The sequence below is a fragment of the Prosopis cineraria genome, unplaced genomic scaffold (genome assembly GCF_029017545.1).
Source record: "Prosopis cineraria cultivar Desert tree isolate PC_DT_omini unplaced genomic scaffold, ASM2901754v1 PC6, whole genome shotgun sequence".
Classification (NCBI taxonomy): Eukaryota; Viridiplantae; Streptophyta; class Magnoliopsida; order Fabales; family Fabaceae; genus Prosopis; species Prosopis cineraria.
Window position 1 is genome coordinate 282,066 of NW_026555337.1, and position 14,820 is coordinate 296,885.

The window sequence follows — 14,820 nt, forward strand, 5'->3', positions numbered from 1 at the left end:
TCCACAAGCAAATATGGACTTGACACGTGCAATCTTTGATTCCCATCGCACTCTCAAGGACAGCCCGCATAATGCCATACATTTACATCACTTTTTTTGTCTTTTCGGAGCGGTGACTTTTTATTTCATTTCTCAATTTTCTGGGTATTAGATTAGTGAATCGTCGACAAGCAATTCCAGCCCTTGCCAAATGCATTCAGGCTGTAGACTGAACAAGTGGCCGGTAAATTAGATTAGTTTCCTTTTCTGTTGTGATTGACAAGCAAGAGTATCATCAGGATAGAGCCTGCTTCAGGAAGCCTCGCACTTGTACAGCTTCTTGTTTACAAGGACAAGTGCGGAAACCAAGTCAATTGAAAAGCCAGTCTGATCCTTGATAAGTAGAATTACATTTAGGCTCTATTCTAGTTTTTATGACTCATTGGCTATCAGGTTCCCCTGAACACTTCTTGCTCCAACCACCAGATCCAGCTTTGCGCTCCCCACGTTTTCTTTTAATATTGGGAAAATGTACGTCTTTATACAAACAAGATTTGAGCGTCGATTGCTCCTGATAGTGAGGTAAAGCTGACTTCACTGCTATATTGGATTCCGTCATTGGGAGAGAAGCCGTGTGTGCACTTTCATGACCACCTTTCCCTGCCTCCAGATGCTTCTCAGTGGGATTGTGATTTACACTTTTAAAGGCGTGCTCCTCTGCTTCAGCTGTTTCATTGTGTGTCAACACATTGTCTACCATCTGCAACCAACAATGTCAAAATGAAACTTTTCAAATGCGATAGCAAACCTTCGATCTTAGCTTCAAGATCAAGAGTCATTACCTAGACATAAGAGGGAAAAAAAATAAATTATAAGCACACAATATATTGCTGACAACAATTTTATGTCCATGCAACGTAATTTGCACTAACGTCACGTAACTATCTAGCCTAAATTTACAATGAGAAAACTACGCAACATTTAGCACAGCCATACTCTAATTCCAATATCTTGATTGCTCTAAGGAAACACAGAAAAGGCCAAAAAAACCTTAAAAGTCATTAATTCTTGGAGATTTTACGTGCTGATGAACATGATTACCATAAAATGAAGATGCTTATTGTCATTATTACATAACACTTTTTTACACATTAAAAGATCATCAAAAGATCAAAACAGAAGTCATCAGCCAAGCTACCCTCTGGGTCAGACTTTTATTCTCTACAGTGTGTGAGGAAAAAATGTCATGCACTTTTCTGAAGTGAGCGCAAGTAGTTGGTTACCAAAAAGAAAAGACATGAAAATCAGGAAAGATGAGTAATCTGACCAGGAACGGACATAAAATAATTAAATTTCAGCTATCCATAGATTGAGAACTTACATCTTCACATGAGTCCACGGTCTGGGGCTGTGGGAGAGTAGCATTAACATCTGTAGCAGACAATAATCCCACTGTGCTCTCAATTATATCAGGAATAGCTGTGGCTTCTCCATAACTCGAGACAGCACTATCAGGCATAACCAAATCTCCAAAATCAAACTCAGGTGCATGCTGAGCTGAATTACAAATAGCCCCTGCTGATACCGTGTCTCCATTCCCAGCGGAGAATGCAGGACTATGAGCAGAGCTGGTCTGCACATCACCATGGAGTAGAAGGCTCAAATTCTCTGATGAAGAAAACTTCAAAGCATTTTTGGACATGATTAAATCGACTTGAGTCTTCAGCTTGTGGACCCTAGAATGTACATTTTCAATTGTCCAAAGGAGCTGCTCCAAGGAACCATCACCATCGCTAAAGTCAAAGAAAGATTGATCATCATTAATCCTAAATCTGTCAGTCAAATCAGTATGCGGGTCTGCAATCACTGCCCAGAGAATAGGAAGATAATTAGTCATCTACCTTAGATACATGTCAAATGTGATAATGCAGAATTCATAATGTAAGTCACTTGGCAGATCATGATTGGCAGTGATGAATAATCTGGAAAATTTCTCTCTTTCGGGAACCCTCCTCTCAAAAGAGAAAGAGAGAAGGAAGAAAAAGAAAGTCAACATGTACAATCTTCCAACATAATGCAGCTGACTTATAAACCAAACATTTCAGTTTATTTTTTATTTTCCCAATTAAAAAAGAAATTAATGTTAAAAGAAGACTTAACATGTGGTGCAGCAGAGAGGGATCAGAATGAAGCGGTATTTCTAACCTGGATTACCAAAATCATCAGCCAAGCTACCATCTGGGTCAGACTTCTTATTCTCTACAGTATATAAGGAAAAAAACGTCATGCACTTTTCAGAAGTGAGCACAAGTAGTTAGTTACCAAAAAGGAAAGACATGAAAATCAGAAAAGATGAGTACAAAGAAGTTCATACCAAGATAAGAGAAAAGATAATGACGTGACATATAGGATCCTATATCAATTGTGTCTTCAATTTGTTTTCTTTTTCTTCTCTTTTTGGCCTTACTTCTGCTCAAGGGCCTTGTAAACGGTAGCGATTTTGAACCAATTTCTTCTAATGTTAATTGATCAGGTGCCTTACATTTCCTGTGATTGAATTCAACAAGCTCTTTGCTGTATTTTAATGCCTGTGACTCCATTTCTTTAATTCTTAGCTCTGTCCATTTACAGCGCCACATTAAAGGTCGTATAAAGCTCCTCCAATGATCCGTCAGCTTCTTCTTCCTATGGTTGCACAGGAAGTTAATATGAAAAATTAAAAAACTCTGATAATAATAATTGCATATACAAAATACATCAGGACAGAATATAAAATGTTTGTGATAGTGGAATCAAGTTACCAAAAAAAAAAGGTGAACCTACTATTCACCATAAATTCCCAAAATGATAGGCATACCCTTTAAGATAAGCAAATGGAGCCAGAAGAAAATGGCATCTGTAAAGGCATAAATGATGACATAGAACAAAAGTAATGACAATACTTTAGCCAACAAATTCAACATTTACTAGTTGCAAAGCCATAACTTCTTCAAACAGGGGTTACAATTAACAACTAAAACTAACAAGCAACCAATAAACAAGTATATGACTTTATGGCATACATGAATGTATATGCATCGTCTAAATAGCATTTGAACCTATTCTCAAGCCAAGACACTGGCGTGTCATCTAACCACAGCTGCATGTTCCTTTAAATTCCGTACCATCTAACATATTTTTAGGCTGCAATTGTAAATATGTCAAGTTTTCAATTGCTATAACCCATCATACCCATCAACCTTCTAATTTGAACATCTGAGTGCATGGTATGGATTTATTAGTAACTTAAATCAGTGGCCAGCAAATGCATGTGAATTGGGTTCTTTGTTTCAACATTATATGCCAATTGCTAAATCTATGACCTATCAAGGCACTTTATTACCTCATTGGAAAACATGAGCCAAAAGCATCAAAGGCGCATGTCAACCCGCTGTCACCTAAGAGCTCTGACTCCACTTCAGCTTCACTCAATCTAGAACTAGTTTCAGGATCAGACGTAGTGTCGGCAAATGAACTTGAGTGTTCAGTGGCATCAGGGTCATCATTTTTATTTGATGCAAAATCAACTTTATTTGTCCAGCTCACTATATCAACCTCCATCTCTTCAGGGACCTTTGCACTTTTAATCTGTTCATCGAGAAAGGCCTCCACCTTAACAATAGGCTTTTGAGAGTGACTCGTGTTACTCATACCTTTCTCTTCCACCTTGCCCTTTAGTGCAGCAACTTTCAAAGCAAAGTTTGGTTTACTCTCTGTCCTTGCCTGAAATTGGACGAGCGGGGCCCATGAGATTGTCTTTTACAAACTAAGCTCCGTTTTCCCGGTAACATCTACGAGACATTGCTGATTAAATGCAGAATGTTCAGGGTCATGAATAAAAATCAACCAATCTCGTTAATAGCTTGTAGCAATTGGCTTCAAGAACATAGTTCAAAGTAAGCTGAAGCAATTAACTTATGCCAAGATATGAATTTCTTTTTTCTTTCGTTTTCCTGACAATCGAACGAGAAAATTTATCGACTACAATTCGAACGTTTGGATGTACCGATCACAATAAAAAAAAGAACCAGATTTGAGAGCAAGGAGTAAAATATGTTGAACTGTTTCATAGTAAGATAGACAGGAATTAAGAATTATGGCAACATCAAAACGCAAAGCCAAGCCAGGTTGTGTCAAAACAATTAGAAGCTAAGAATTACGGCAATATCAAAATTGTCATTTGCAAGCAAGATGGAATGGGGAAAATATTAGGAGAAAAAATACGTTAGCGGAGAGAAACTATCCTCGTTAAGTCAGGACAATGAAGTGTCATGTGATCATAAATATAACACATTAAAAACTTTGCCAGTACATGTAATTAATCATAGATTGACTATTACATGCCAATAATGAAAGCCTCAGACAGCTAGCAATAGCATCGCCAAACATATTTAGAGGCAAAACAAAAGAAAAGGACAAATTCAAATTTAGTGAGTTAAAAGCAACATAGATTGGACATGACTACATGAAGTTACACGGTTGAGAGACGTGAAACAGCAAATTTGAGTGAATGAAGACGAAATTAGAAGAAGGCAACAACGCAGGGTGAAATAGAGACATAGAAAAAAAATTTTTTTTTTTTGGGCCAGTGTGATACTGAAGAAACAGAAAAGAGAGAAAAAGAATTGGCTTCAGTTTAAAAAACTGGTGCAGCGGGAATTGTTAGGTGCACGCGTATTGAGTAATGCGAAGATTTAGAAAGAAAGCAGAGCGAGGAAGAAGGAGAGGAGTACCCGGGCGAGGGGCGGGGAGTGAGTGAGAACTGAGAAAGTGAGAAGTGAGCCATGGTTGGAGTTGGCGGCGTGGAGGACGGAATGAGAAGTTAACGTTATAAAGTATAAACCTAGGTGACTCGTGACGTGCGGCATAGCGCTATCCGCTATGCATACTTGACGATGCAATTTAGCCACCTCCAGTTAAATGGAAAAGTCAAAGGGAGAATTACCGCAAAGTACCGGCCAATTAATTCAATTGCCCCCGAATCTTATAAAATGTACTCCTCTGATCTTACTATTTATAAGACAGGAAGAAGGAAAAAATTTTAATTATATTTATAAATCATGTATTAAATTTTTATTTTATTTTTTATTTAATATTGAATAAAGAGAATATATTATTGAAGTATACATATTTAATAAAAATAAAATTAAAAACTTATTAAATTTTAAAACAGAATTAAAACTTTTCTTGATATTGATGAAATATGTTGTACCAAGTTCAAATTCCTATGCAATTACAAAATACCCTTATATTTTTAAATGGTGATCTTAGGAGGATTAAAACCCCAGATCACAAGGTTTTCAAAATGCTCAATAACCATTGGGCCAATTACATTATATTTGTTGATATAATAATGTAAAATATTATATATACATATATATAATAACTGGTGTCAACTTAAGTAGAGGAAAATAATAACTTGATAGAAGAAAATGACAACTCAAGTATGAGAAAATAACAAATATAATTCATGTAAAAGATAATTCGAACATATAAAAATGACAACTTGACAACAAAAGAATAACCACTTAGGTGTCAGGTTAGGACATGGCAGCTTGAATTTAAGTAGATAACAATTAAAAATAAGATATAATAACTTGGCAAAAAAAAAATAACAACTTAACAAAGGAGAATGACTACCACATCAGAGTCTATCAAACAAGTCAAATTATATCAACAATCAAGTCAGGTTATTTCAGCAACCAAATCAAAAATACAAAGTTTAGAGAACAATTAACCATTTTATATATATATATATATATATATAATACAATTGAAGGCCTATATTATATATACATTAAAGTTTTCGCAACACAAAGTCCATCATGGGAACCAAGGCAAATTTAAGTAAAAATAATTTACCATGTGCAGAACATATATTGTAGATTCAGCATGAATCAATGTATTTAACATGATATAAGATTTCTTCATTCCATTTGAACTTTTTAAATTTTGTTTTCTTTAACCCAAACCTGAAAGAGAATTGCGAGGGGATGGAAACGACACCTAATGTAAAGGAACTTATTTAATCTAATCATATAAACTATATCTGCTATAAGTATGTGGTCCTTCGATGTTTATAAAAGATTTTGACGATCAACTTTTCCAAACCCAACTTCTGCAATCCTATAGATATGGTGAAAGCTCAAGGATATGGTGAATGCACCACATCCCAAACTTTAAAGACGTCGATTATGGCTAAAGGGAGAAAAGGAAGAGTGAAAAGGTGGAAGAAGGAAGAAGAAGAGATTAAAGAGTCTATCATGAACATTGGTAAATTTTGTGAGGGGTAAAGGGGTCATTTCACCTAAAAGCATGATTGCAAATGAGGGTTTTGGGCCCTCAAAGTAATTTCAGATTCTATTAGGCTTTAATTGCAATTTTGTTGCTTTTGTAGGCCTTAAGTACGACTCTCCTTTATTATTTGCCATAATAATCTTATAGCTTATTTACTACCTGCTTTAGTTCTATATTAAAAATGATTTTAATATAAGACCAGATAGAATATATGTACTAAGTAAAAGTCAACCAATCCACAATACTTGTTTTTATTGTAACAATCGACATTTTTTTAATTTGTTGATAATGTCCATAAAACTTGATAATGTTATAAAAATAATTATGCATATTTAAAGCTCTCTCATACGCCCATTTATTTATATTATGTGTAACATGTTGAATTTAATCCTTAGTTTATTAATAAAGTAATTAAGTTTAATTAAGTAAAATAGAGTTAAAGGACAGCTAAAGAGTATTGTTGGTGTGTGGTTGCAGCTTGAGGATCAAGTTCAAGGTGAAATTGAGTTGCCTAGGCTTTAAAGAGAGAGAAAAATTTAAGAATCCTCTTGTTGTACCATGCGCCATAGCACATGCTATATGAGCCAAGTACATTACATAACAACAAGAAGAAGCTCCTCTTTGTGTCATCCATCCACCGCAACATACAACCAAAACTTTGCAAAAATACTTTGGGTGCAAACTTGAAAATCGAAAGAAAAGGAAAAAGTAAACAAAGGACATTGGGAGAGCTCTACTAAGGCACAATTTTGAAAAGAATTTGAGAAGGTTCTAAGCTCCCAATTACTAAGGTAAGCCTTTCCTATTTGAGTTGTTGAAACTATTAATGGAGAGTTTTATGCATTTATGGCAAAGGTTGGCCATAAATGTCTAAAAATTTAGCCATAAATGTGGGATTTAAGGTAGTTGAAAGCCATTAATGATGAGCTGAGTATTTGATGAAGCTATTATGAGTTAGAGAAAGCTAGTACACCCAATGGGTAAACCTAAATATAAGAAACAAAGGCTTTAGGTATTTTAGAAATGAAAAATTAGTGTTAAAAGTGTATATTTGGCAATTTTTTTTGAATTTAGACTTGATTAATAGTACATTAATCATCCGGGCACTATTTTGGGCATGAAGAGCAAGCTCAAAAGCATATAGTGAGGGATAAATATTTGACCTTTTAAAGGTTTGAAATAATTGAGGAAAATCTATGTTTGTGTAGTTATACGTTAATTGAAATATAAATTTAAAAATGGAATCATTTACATGAATGATTAAAATTGTAGTTATAAAACACATGCTATAATTGTGCAAGGTTATCACTAACCTTAATTTAGCTATAATTGTGGAGTTGAAACTTGAAATAAGTGTATATTACAAGTATGTGTAGAAATGAGTAGTTTGACAAGTTACTTTGATAAATGTGTGAATGTGATGATTGAGTAAGGTGAAGAATATGTGTCTATGGGTGAGTTTTGAAAGATGGAGTAATTATGAAAATGGTTACGCTGCTCACATGTTTCAATTGATAATGTGAATGAAAACCATAAGCTTATTAATTATAAATTTCAAGTATGTGTAAATGTGCGTATGAGCATTAGACATTACATGATTGGTTGGTAGGAGTTTGCCTAGGGAGAAGAGCAGATTAAATCTATATGGTATTTATAGCTGCCCTTCAATACACGAAGGCTAGCCTTGTCCTACTATTTATCAAGAGATTGTCCCATAATTTATCAAGTGACTAGAACCTAGCTATCTCCACCTGTTTATCGAAGAAATTGGCTTAAGATATACAACACCCTAAATTTTGAGAGTGAGGGAAGCTGAGGTTCGAGATTGATTGTTGTGATCTTTTGTCGAGTCACACTTCACAATTGATGAGCTTGAGTAGTCTAGTCATACGAATGGAGCCTTGATTGATATTATAACCTACGATTTTAGTCAGAGAAAATGAGAAGCGTATGAGAAGGAATTGATCATGCATATATTTATCCAATGTGTCACGTGATTGTTAAATTTGTAGTAAATCTTAATAGTTGATTGTACCATTGTCGTAAGGTTATTTGTGTTGTGGCAAGGTGCATTATTATTATTGAATGGACCATTGTCACATGGTTGTCTCATTATGACAACGTGTCTTATAGTGTGATTATGTAAAAAAATTTGATAAAAAGTTAATGGTGTATTGTAATATACTTGTGATATGTGTGAACATAAGCTTTTGAATATCCAACTCTTATCTAAATATTTTTGTCAATTGATATTCGACTGTATGGGATAGATGTACATTGGTTAATGAGTGGTTGTACTCATCCTTTTCTTTTAGTATTTTACAGGTTCTAGCTTCGATGTGGATAAAGGAAAAACTACGGAGGCATAGGAATTTGTGTATTCCTACTATAAAACTTCCTAACCACATTTATTTTGTGTAATAGATAGCATGTTACTAATTAGGATGCATTTTGTATACACTTGCATTTTACTATTGTTTATGATTTGGAATGTATTTTGGGCCCTGAAATAAGTATGTAAGTTTGATTAAGCATTAATGGGGCTAAAATACTAGTACAAGTGTAGGAGTATTGATTCGATCATAACATAGTTGTATAATGTAATGCTAAAACATCCCCTTTTTGTTTTGGTATTAAGGGGTTGAGGAGTGAAAATTAGGTATTGTTGAGATTATATGCATATAATGTGTTGTACAGGTAGTCCTGAATCTACTGAGTGTGTTTTAAGTGTTAGATATAGCTTTTGACACTTGTGGGGGGTCTTGAACACCTTTGAGTTGTGAAAAGTGTGTTAATCTTTTTCATGTGATGTAATTTAGAAGTAACTAGTGCCATTAGCTAGACTATAAAAAGAGTTTTTTATAGATACTTAGATTACCTTATTCGAACAACGAATGAAGAATTGGGGTGCATCAAAATTTGCCCTTAGTTGCTGTCATTTGATAGCAAAAAGCTATATGATAACATGCAATATGCCGCGGCGTGTGGCACAGAGAAGGAGAGCGGCGGTGCATTACCCTATTTTTTCTTTCTTAAATTTTTTTAGTTGATTTTAGGCATTTTTACTCCCATAAAGTATCCCATACTTCTAAAAAAATACTTCATTCTGATTAAAGGGTTGTTAAATGATATTTAAGTCATTTGAATTATGAAAAACTTGAAATCTCATTTTTATAAATTACAAACTTGGCCATCTAATTGGATTAATCCAATGATTATCTCGGGTTTTAATTAATTGTGGATTAATAAGGGGAACTTTATTACTTGTTATTTAGAGGATTTTACATTATGAGCCATGTTTTATAGTAAGATTTAAAATAAGTTGTACTATTCTAACTTACGAATGATAAATAGCATGGTCGATGTATTAGATAGCATGGTCCATTTATTAGATTTCATGCTCATTTATTTAAGATGAACTAATAAACAATTGAAAATTATTCTAAGAGATATGTTAATTAGCATTGATAATATTTTTTCAGATTTAATCCAATTATATTAAACATCAAATGATTGTATTGGAAAAATGCTTAAGATAAATGCTATTAAAACATGGAGAAATTCTTGAATGAATGGTATACCATGTCATCCATATCCTGTCCAACAAAAACATGCAATGTTAGATAACAATAATAAATATAAATTGATTTTGTTATTAATAATAATAGAAAGAGAAAACATAAAAAATTAAATAAGCACCCTATTAAAAAAACAAAGTTATTAAAAATAATGGTGCACAAAATTTTATTTCATTGTACTAGTATTCGCTACACTTATGCAAGAATCTATATATATTAACAAATCTCATAAAAGTCTTCTAATTGGCCAGATGCTCTCTCATATGATTGGTCAATTAGCTTTAGTATAATTTAAATTATCTTCTCCAATTGGTTTAATCTATTTTTTATGCACCCACCATGAATTCAGTTTCCTTCCTTTACTTTTTGCATGGGAGCATTAACTCAAACACCCATCTCCATTTATGTATGCTTCTCGGTCCCATACTTATAGTCTATTCTTCCTTTATTATAGTTCAGGGTTATTTTTAGGGCTTCATAATCATTGGATTCTTTGTTAGCTACTTCTTCCTTATGCATCTTCGTATCTCTCAATACTCTCTATCTTGAAGAAATCTCAAGCATCTCCTAATGGTTCAAATTCGATACAAAGAGATAAAGGGAGCAAGGGAGACAGAGATATCTTTATTCTTCTTTTTCACGCGATAGAACCCTAGCAATGAATGAAAACCTTTATTCTTTTTATTCTGCTTTAAAACTATGCAGCCTTCTTTCTCTTGACTTCATTGAATGTAATGAACAAAAATTTGTATTTTAGAATCTCTCTTACAAGGAAGAATTGTGTAGGAGGCAATCTATTATAAGAAATTGATCTTATCCTTCAGATTCTCTCATTGTTTATTCTTCTCTCCCCATACTTTCTTTCCATTCCATTTATTATTTAAGTAATTACTTTCATCCCTTGCCTCTCCTACATCAATTATAGTTACTATCATAATAGTGATAATTGATTTTTCATTTTGTCATTGATATCTGTTGATAACAAAAAAAAATGTTCGAAAATAGATGAACATTACTTAGTATTGCTTCATTATGTAATTCAATGTTTTTTGCTTCCTAATCGTTAATTAAGGAAGAAAAATATAGTTAGGCTAAAAATTTGATGTTTTTCCATTAAAGTCTTTGATATGTAGAATTTGTTCTTGATACTTAATTCATATAAAATATGTTAAATGCTTTTTTGTTTAATTTGACAATTTATACAAATTAGTGCAAGCAAAGGATTATTCTACTAGTTTTTGATACTACTCCAACTGGTCATACGCTCAGACTTTTGCAATTTCCATTAATATCCTTTCTTTATTCCTCATTATTTATCATATCTATTCAAAGGGTACTCGAATCATGGTTTTGTGATGGTTATCTTTTTATAATAGATCATTTCTATTAAAACTTGCAGATTTTATCACAAATCTAGCCTTATATGTATGAGTGGACATTGATGCACAATGGCAATATAAGTGCAGAGCATGGCCTTAGATTAATGAAAGCTAGTGAGATTTTCTATAGCCAATCATGTGAAATTGTATGTGATTACCAACTCATTATATATTTCTCTATTTGAAAATGTAGATTGGTGTGTGGAATATTTATTCTACTATCAAACAGGATAGGTGCAACTAATGGCTTCAATCAAGAATCTATTGGACCCCAACAAAATACTCAATCTATATAAAGTTCTACCACATCTTGTCAATTTATAGCCTAAGCCTAGCTTGAGAAACTTTATCATGCGCCTTGAATAGGAGTTAAAATGTTTGCTTCGCAAACCCAATTTTCCTAGAAGAATTATCTCTTCCTTGCTTATCGAGTGCACTAGAAGAAGTGGGATTTAGGTCAACCCATAGTATTACACATGTGCTAAACTCGATCAACCATTGTTAATTATCTTTTTTTTAGCTAGGCCTTCCCTATGTATTTCCAGTGTCTTTGTATGAATGTTAGCTAACTTTCTCACTCTTTCTTGATGATGTTGCTGATCACGAGCTTATTCCACATGCTTTTCAATTCAAAATAAATGGGTGGATAAGAATTTGAAAGGAAACTTTGACTTGATGAAACTAGAAGAAATGGTACAAGTTACACTTTTGTGTACACAGTTTAATCCTTCTCCATGCCTAAAGATGTTTGAAAATTGAAGATATTGGAAGGTAATGGTTTCGTAGGTAGGTAGGGGGGGAGAGAGATGGGAGGCTTTACAAAAGCTTGATACATCAAAGTTTTAGTATTGCAAAAATTCTCCTCCTAAGAGATCTTTAGGCATTATAGAAGACTCTTCACTCATAATAAAAGCTATAGAGCTTTTTTGCCCTAGGTGACAAACACAATCTTGGTTTTCCTATTTAAAAAAAGGTTTGGCTTTGTGAGGTTAGAAGAAATTAGATTTATTTATATGTATTTGTTAGCGTCAATGTCAATAATTGTGGAATGAAATCGTGTTCATATGTAAAGAGAAAATGGCAATCATTTTTGTGTAAGGTACAAATGATGGGGTTCTTAAACTTGATGTATACACTGATTGGTCAGTATCTATTCAATCTCATTGGTTAATATACTTGGGTGAAATTTTAATTTCTTCTCCTAATTCACTTCCTTTTTTATTGTACTTGGGTGTTCTAATTTCCCAATTCTCATCAATTGTCCTACTATTTTTTCAATTTCAAAAGAGGTGACCTCCATTTTCAATGGGAGCATTAAATCCATTTATCTAACCTTCTCCATTTATGCCTGTTGTAACACACCAAATTTTTTTTTAAATAATTTAACTCAACCATAGTTGGGTTACAGCCACCCAACATATTTTTATATCAATAATTTTAATATAAAATATTTTATAATTGGCTTCAACTCATCCAATATAACATTTCAGATAAATTTTTACCTCCCACATGCCATTAGGCTAAATCACATTTGTCTATTCTTATACTTCCAACAAGTAAACTAAATCACATTTGTCCATCCTTATACTCCTAACAAGTAAAATAAATAATTTAGTCAATTTTCAACACAAGCCAGTTATTTGGCCTCATAATCATGCCATTTTAACCAATCCAAAGTAAACCAAATATTAAAATTACAGTCATCCATAGTATACCAAAAATAGAAATAGTTTGAAAGGCATGATTACATTTATATATTCATATAATTGTCAATAAACAAAAAGCCCTAATATTGGCAATATAACACACTATAAATCATAAATCAAATATTGATTTATAGTGGATTTATGCCACTAAGCCTCTGGGACTCCTCCACGTGTCACTCGTAGCTCTTCTCCTGAAAATTATTAACCACACAATGAGACTCAAAAGTCTCAATAACCAAAGCCAATTTATGATAGTGTATACAAACAGTTAAGTGTGTGCTTACTAAGTGGGAACCAAAAATAATATAATTCCAACAAATATAAGAAATATTACAATACACACAAACAACCATCCTTATATCCCTCCATTAACCTCGAGCCGCAGCCCTCACTCGGTGCTAAATTACCCGGCTAAAGGTAGATTAGCCCGAACCCTTACAAGTCACCTATTGAGCTCCAATAGAGGCGTACCACGTGGCACATAAATACAACAACAATAGCAAGTCTCCCAATACCTTCCACAATAATCAAACAAATTCATAATAATATTGTACAATTATACAATATTACAAAATTCATAATTTTCTTAATAATCACCCAATTAACATGAAGTAACACTAATTACAAATTAAAAGCATGGTTACCTCATGATTTTTTTAATAAATTATTTCTTATAATTTCTCTCCCACCACAATTTTCACCAATAATACAATCTACAAATAACATATTATTTATAAATATTAGTTTCAATTTTTTGAAACTAATAAAATAATTCTAATAATAGAATTAAAAATATAATATAATTCTTAATCTCAATCTTAATACAAATCTAGAGTCAATACTATTAAGTAAAATTTTTAACTCCTCTTTTAGTCATCAATAAACATTAATAATCTAAAAATTAACTTCTAAACTAATTTTTATTATCAAAATTTTCTTTTTATTTTATAAATTCGCACCTAAAATATTCAAAAATTAAAAATTGAGTCTTTAACTTAGAATCATAATCCTATAGCCATAATAATTCATTTCTCATCCTAAATAATCATCTAAACCTCAATAAATCAACATATATTTTCAGATCTAGTTTAGAATTTGATCCATAAGTCACAAATTCAAAGATCATCAACAAATTTATACTCTAGAACATTTATTATATTACTAACAACATCATAAACCATATTTATTCAACATAAATTCATCCCTCTTCTAGATCCTAAATTTTCTACCACTACAAAATTAGAAACCAAAGAGGAAGGATGACTAAAAATTTTTTTTAGAACACTTACTTAGTCTTGAAAAGTTTAAAATCACACTATAAATATTCTATTAAAAACTCTTACCTTAAAACCCAGCACCGGCGAACTTGGCTCACAGACGCTCTCTCTGCCTTAGCTCGCGCACAGGGAAGAATGAAGAAATGAAGAAGTAAAGAAAGAAGGAAGGAGGTGGGTTTTTATAAAAAATTCAGTGGGTCTCACATTTTTTTATTATTTCTTATTTCCTCTCTCTCTCCCCTTTTTTATTATTATTATATACATAATCATTGCACCGAAAGCTGCTCTCATTTTCTTCTTTCTTTCCTCTTTCTCATACCTTTTCTTCTTCTTCTTTTTTTATAATAATAATAATAATTTAATATATTTTTTAATTAATTAATTTTTTATTTTAATTTAGAATTATATCATAAGTTAAATTTAATAATCATCTCTTACTAATTTGCTTACCTTTAAATATTTTTTTAATTTTTATTAACTCAAATTAATTATTAAAATTTAAATTAGGATGTTACACTGTTTGCTCTTTCCATGCCTCCTTTATCATTTCCCTATGTTTTCTATC

General features: G+C 32.6%; 1 protein-coding gene across 2 annotated transcripts; it reads right to left on the reverse strand.

Annotated features, from left to right (window-relative positions):
- Positions 1-228: 228 nt before the first annotated feature.
- LOC129312730 (uncharacterized) lies at positions 229-4,883 on the reverse strand. 2 transcript variants are annotated; one of them, XM_054955413.1, is made up of 6 exons: positions 4,752-4,883; positions 3,362-3,741; positions 2,354-2,664; positions 2,185-2,238; positions 1,361-1,845; positions 229-739 (listed from the first exon to the last, which is right to left on the reverse strand). In XM_054955413.1, exons 2-6 carry the CDS (start codon positions 3,667-3,669, stop codon positions 419-421), a joined length of 1,479 nt encoding a protein of 492 aa, XP_054811388.1. In that variant the 5' UTR covers positions 3,670-3,741; positions 4,752-4,883; the 3' UTR covers positions 229-418. The 2 variants fall into 2 exon arrangements, with proteins under 2 accessions (XP_054811388.1, XP_054811387.1); XM_054955412.1 differs by having other exon boundaries at positions 3,362-3,822; positions 4,752-4,882.
- Between the last annotated feature and the right edge of the window lie 9,937 nt (positions 4,884-14,820).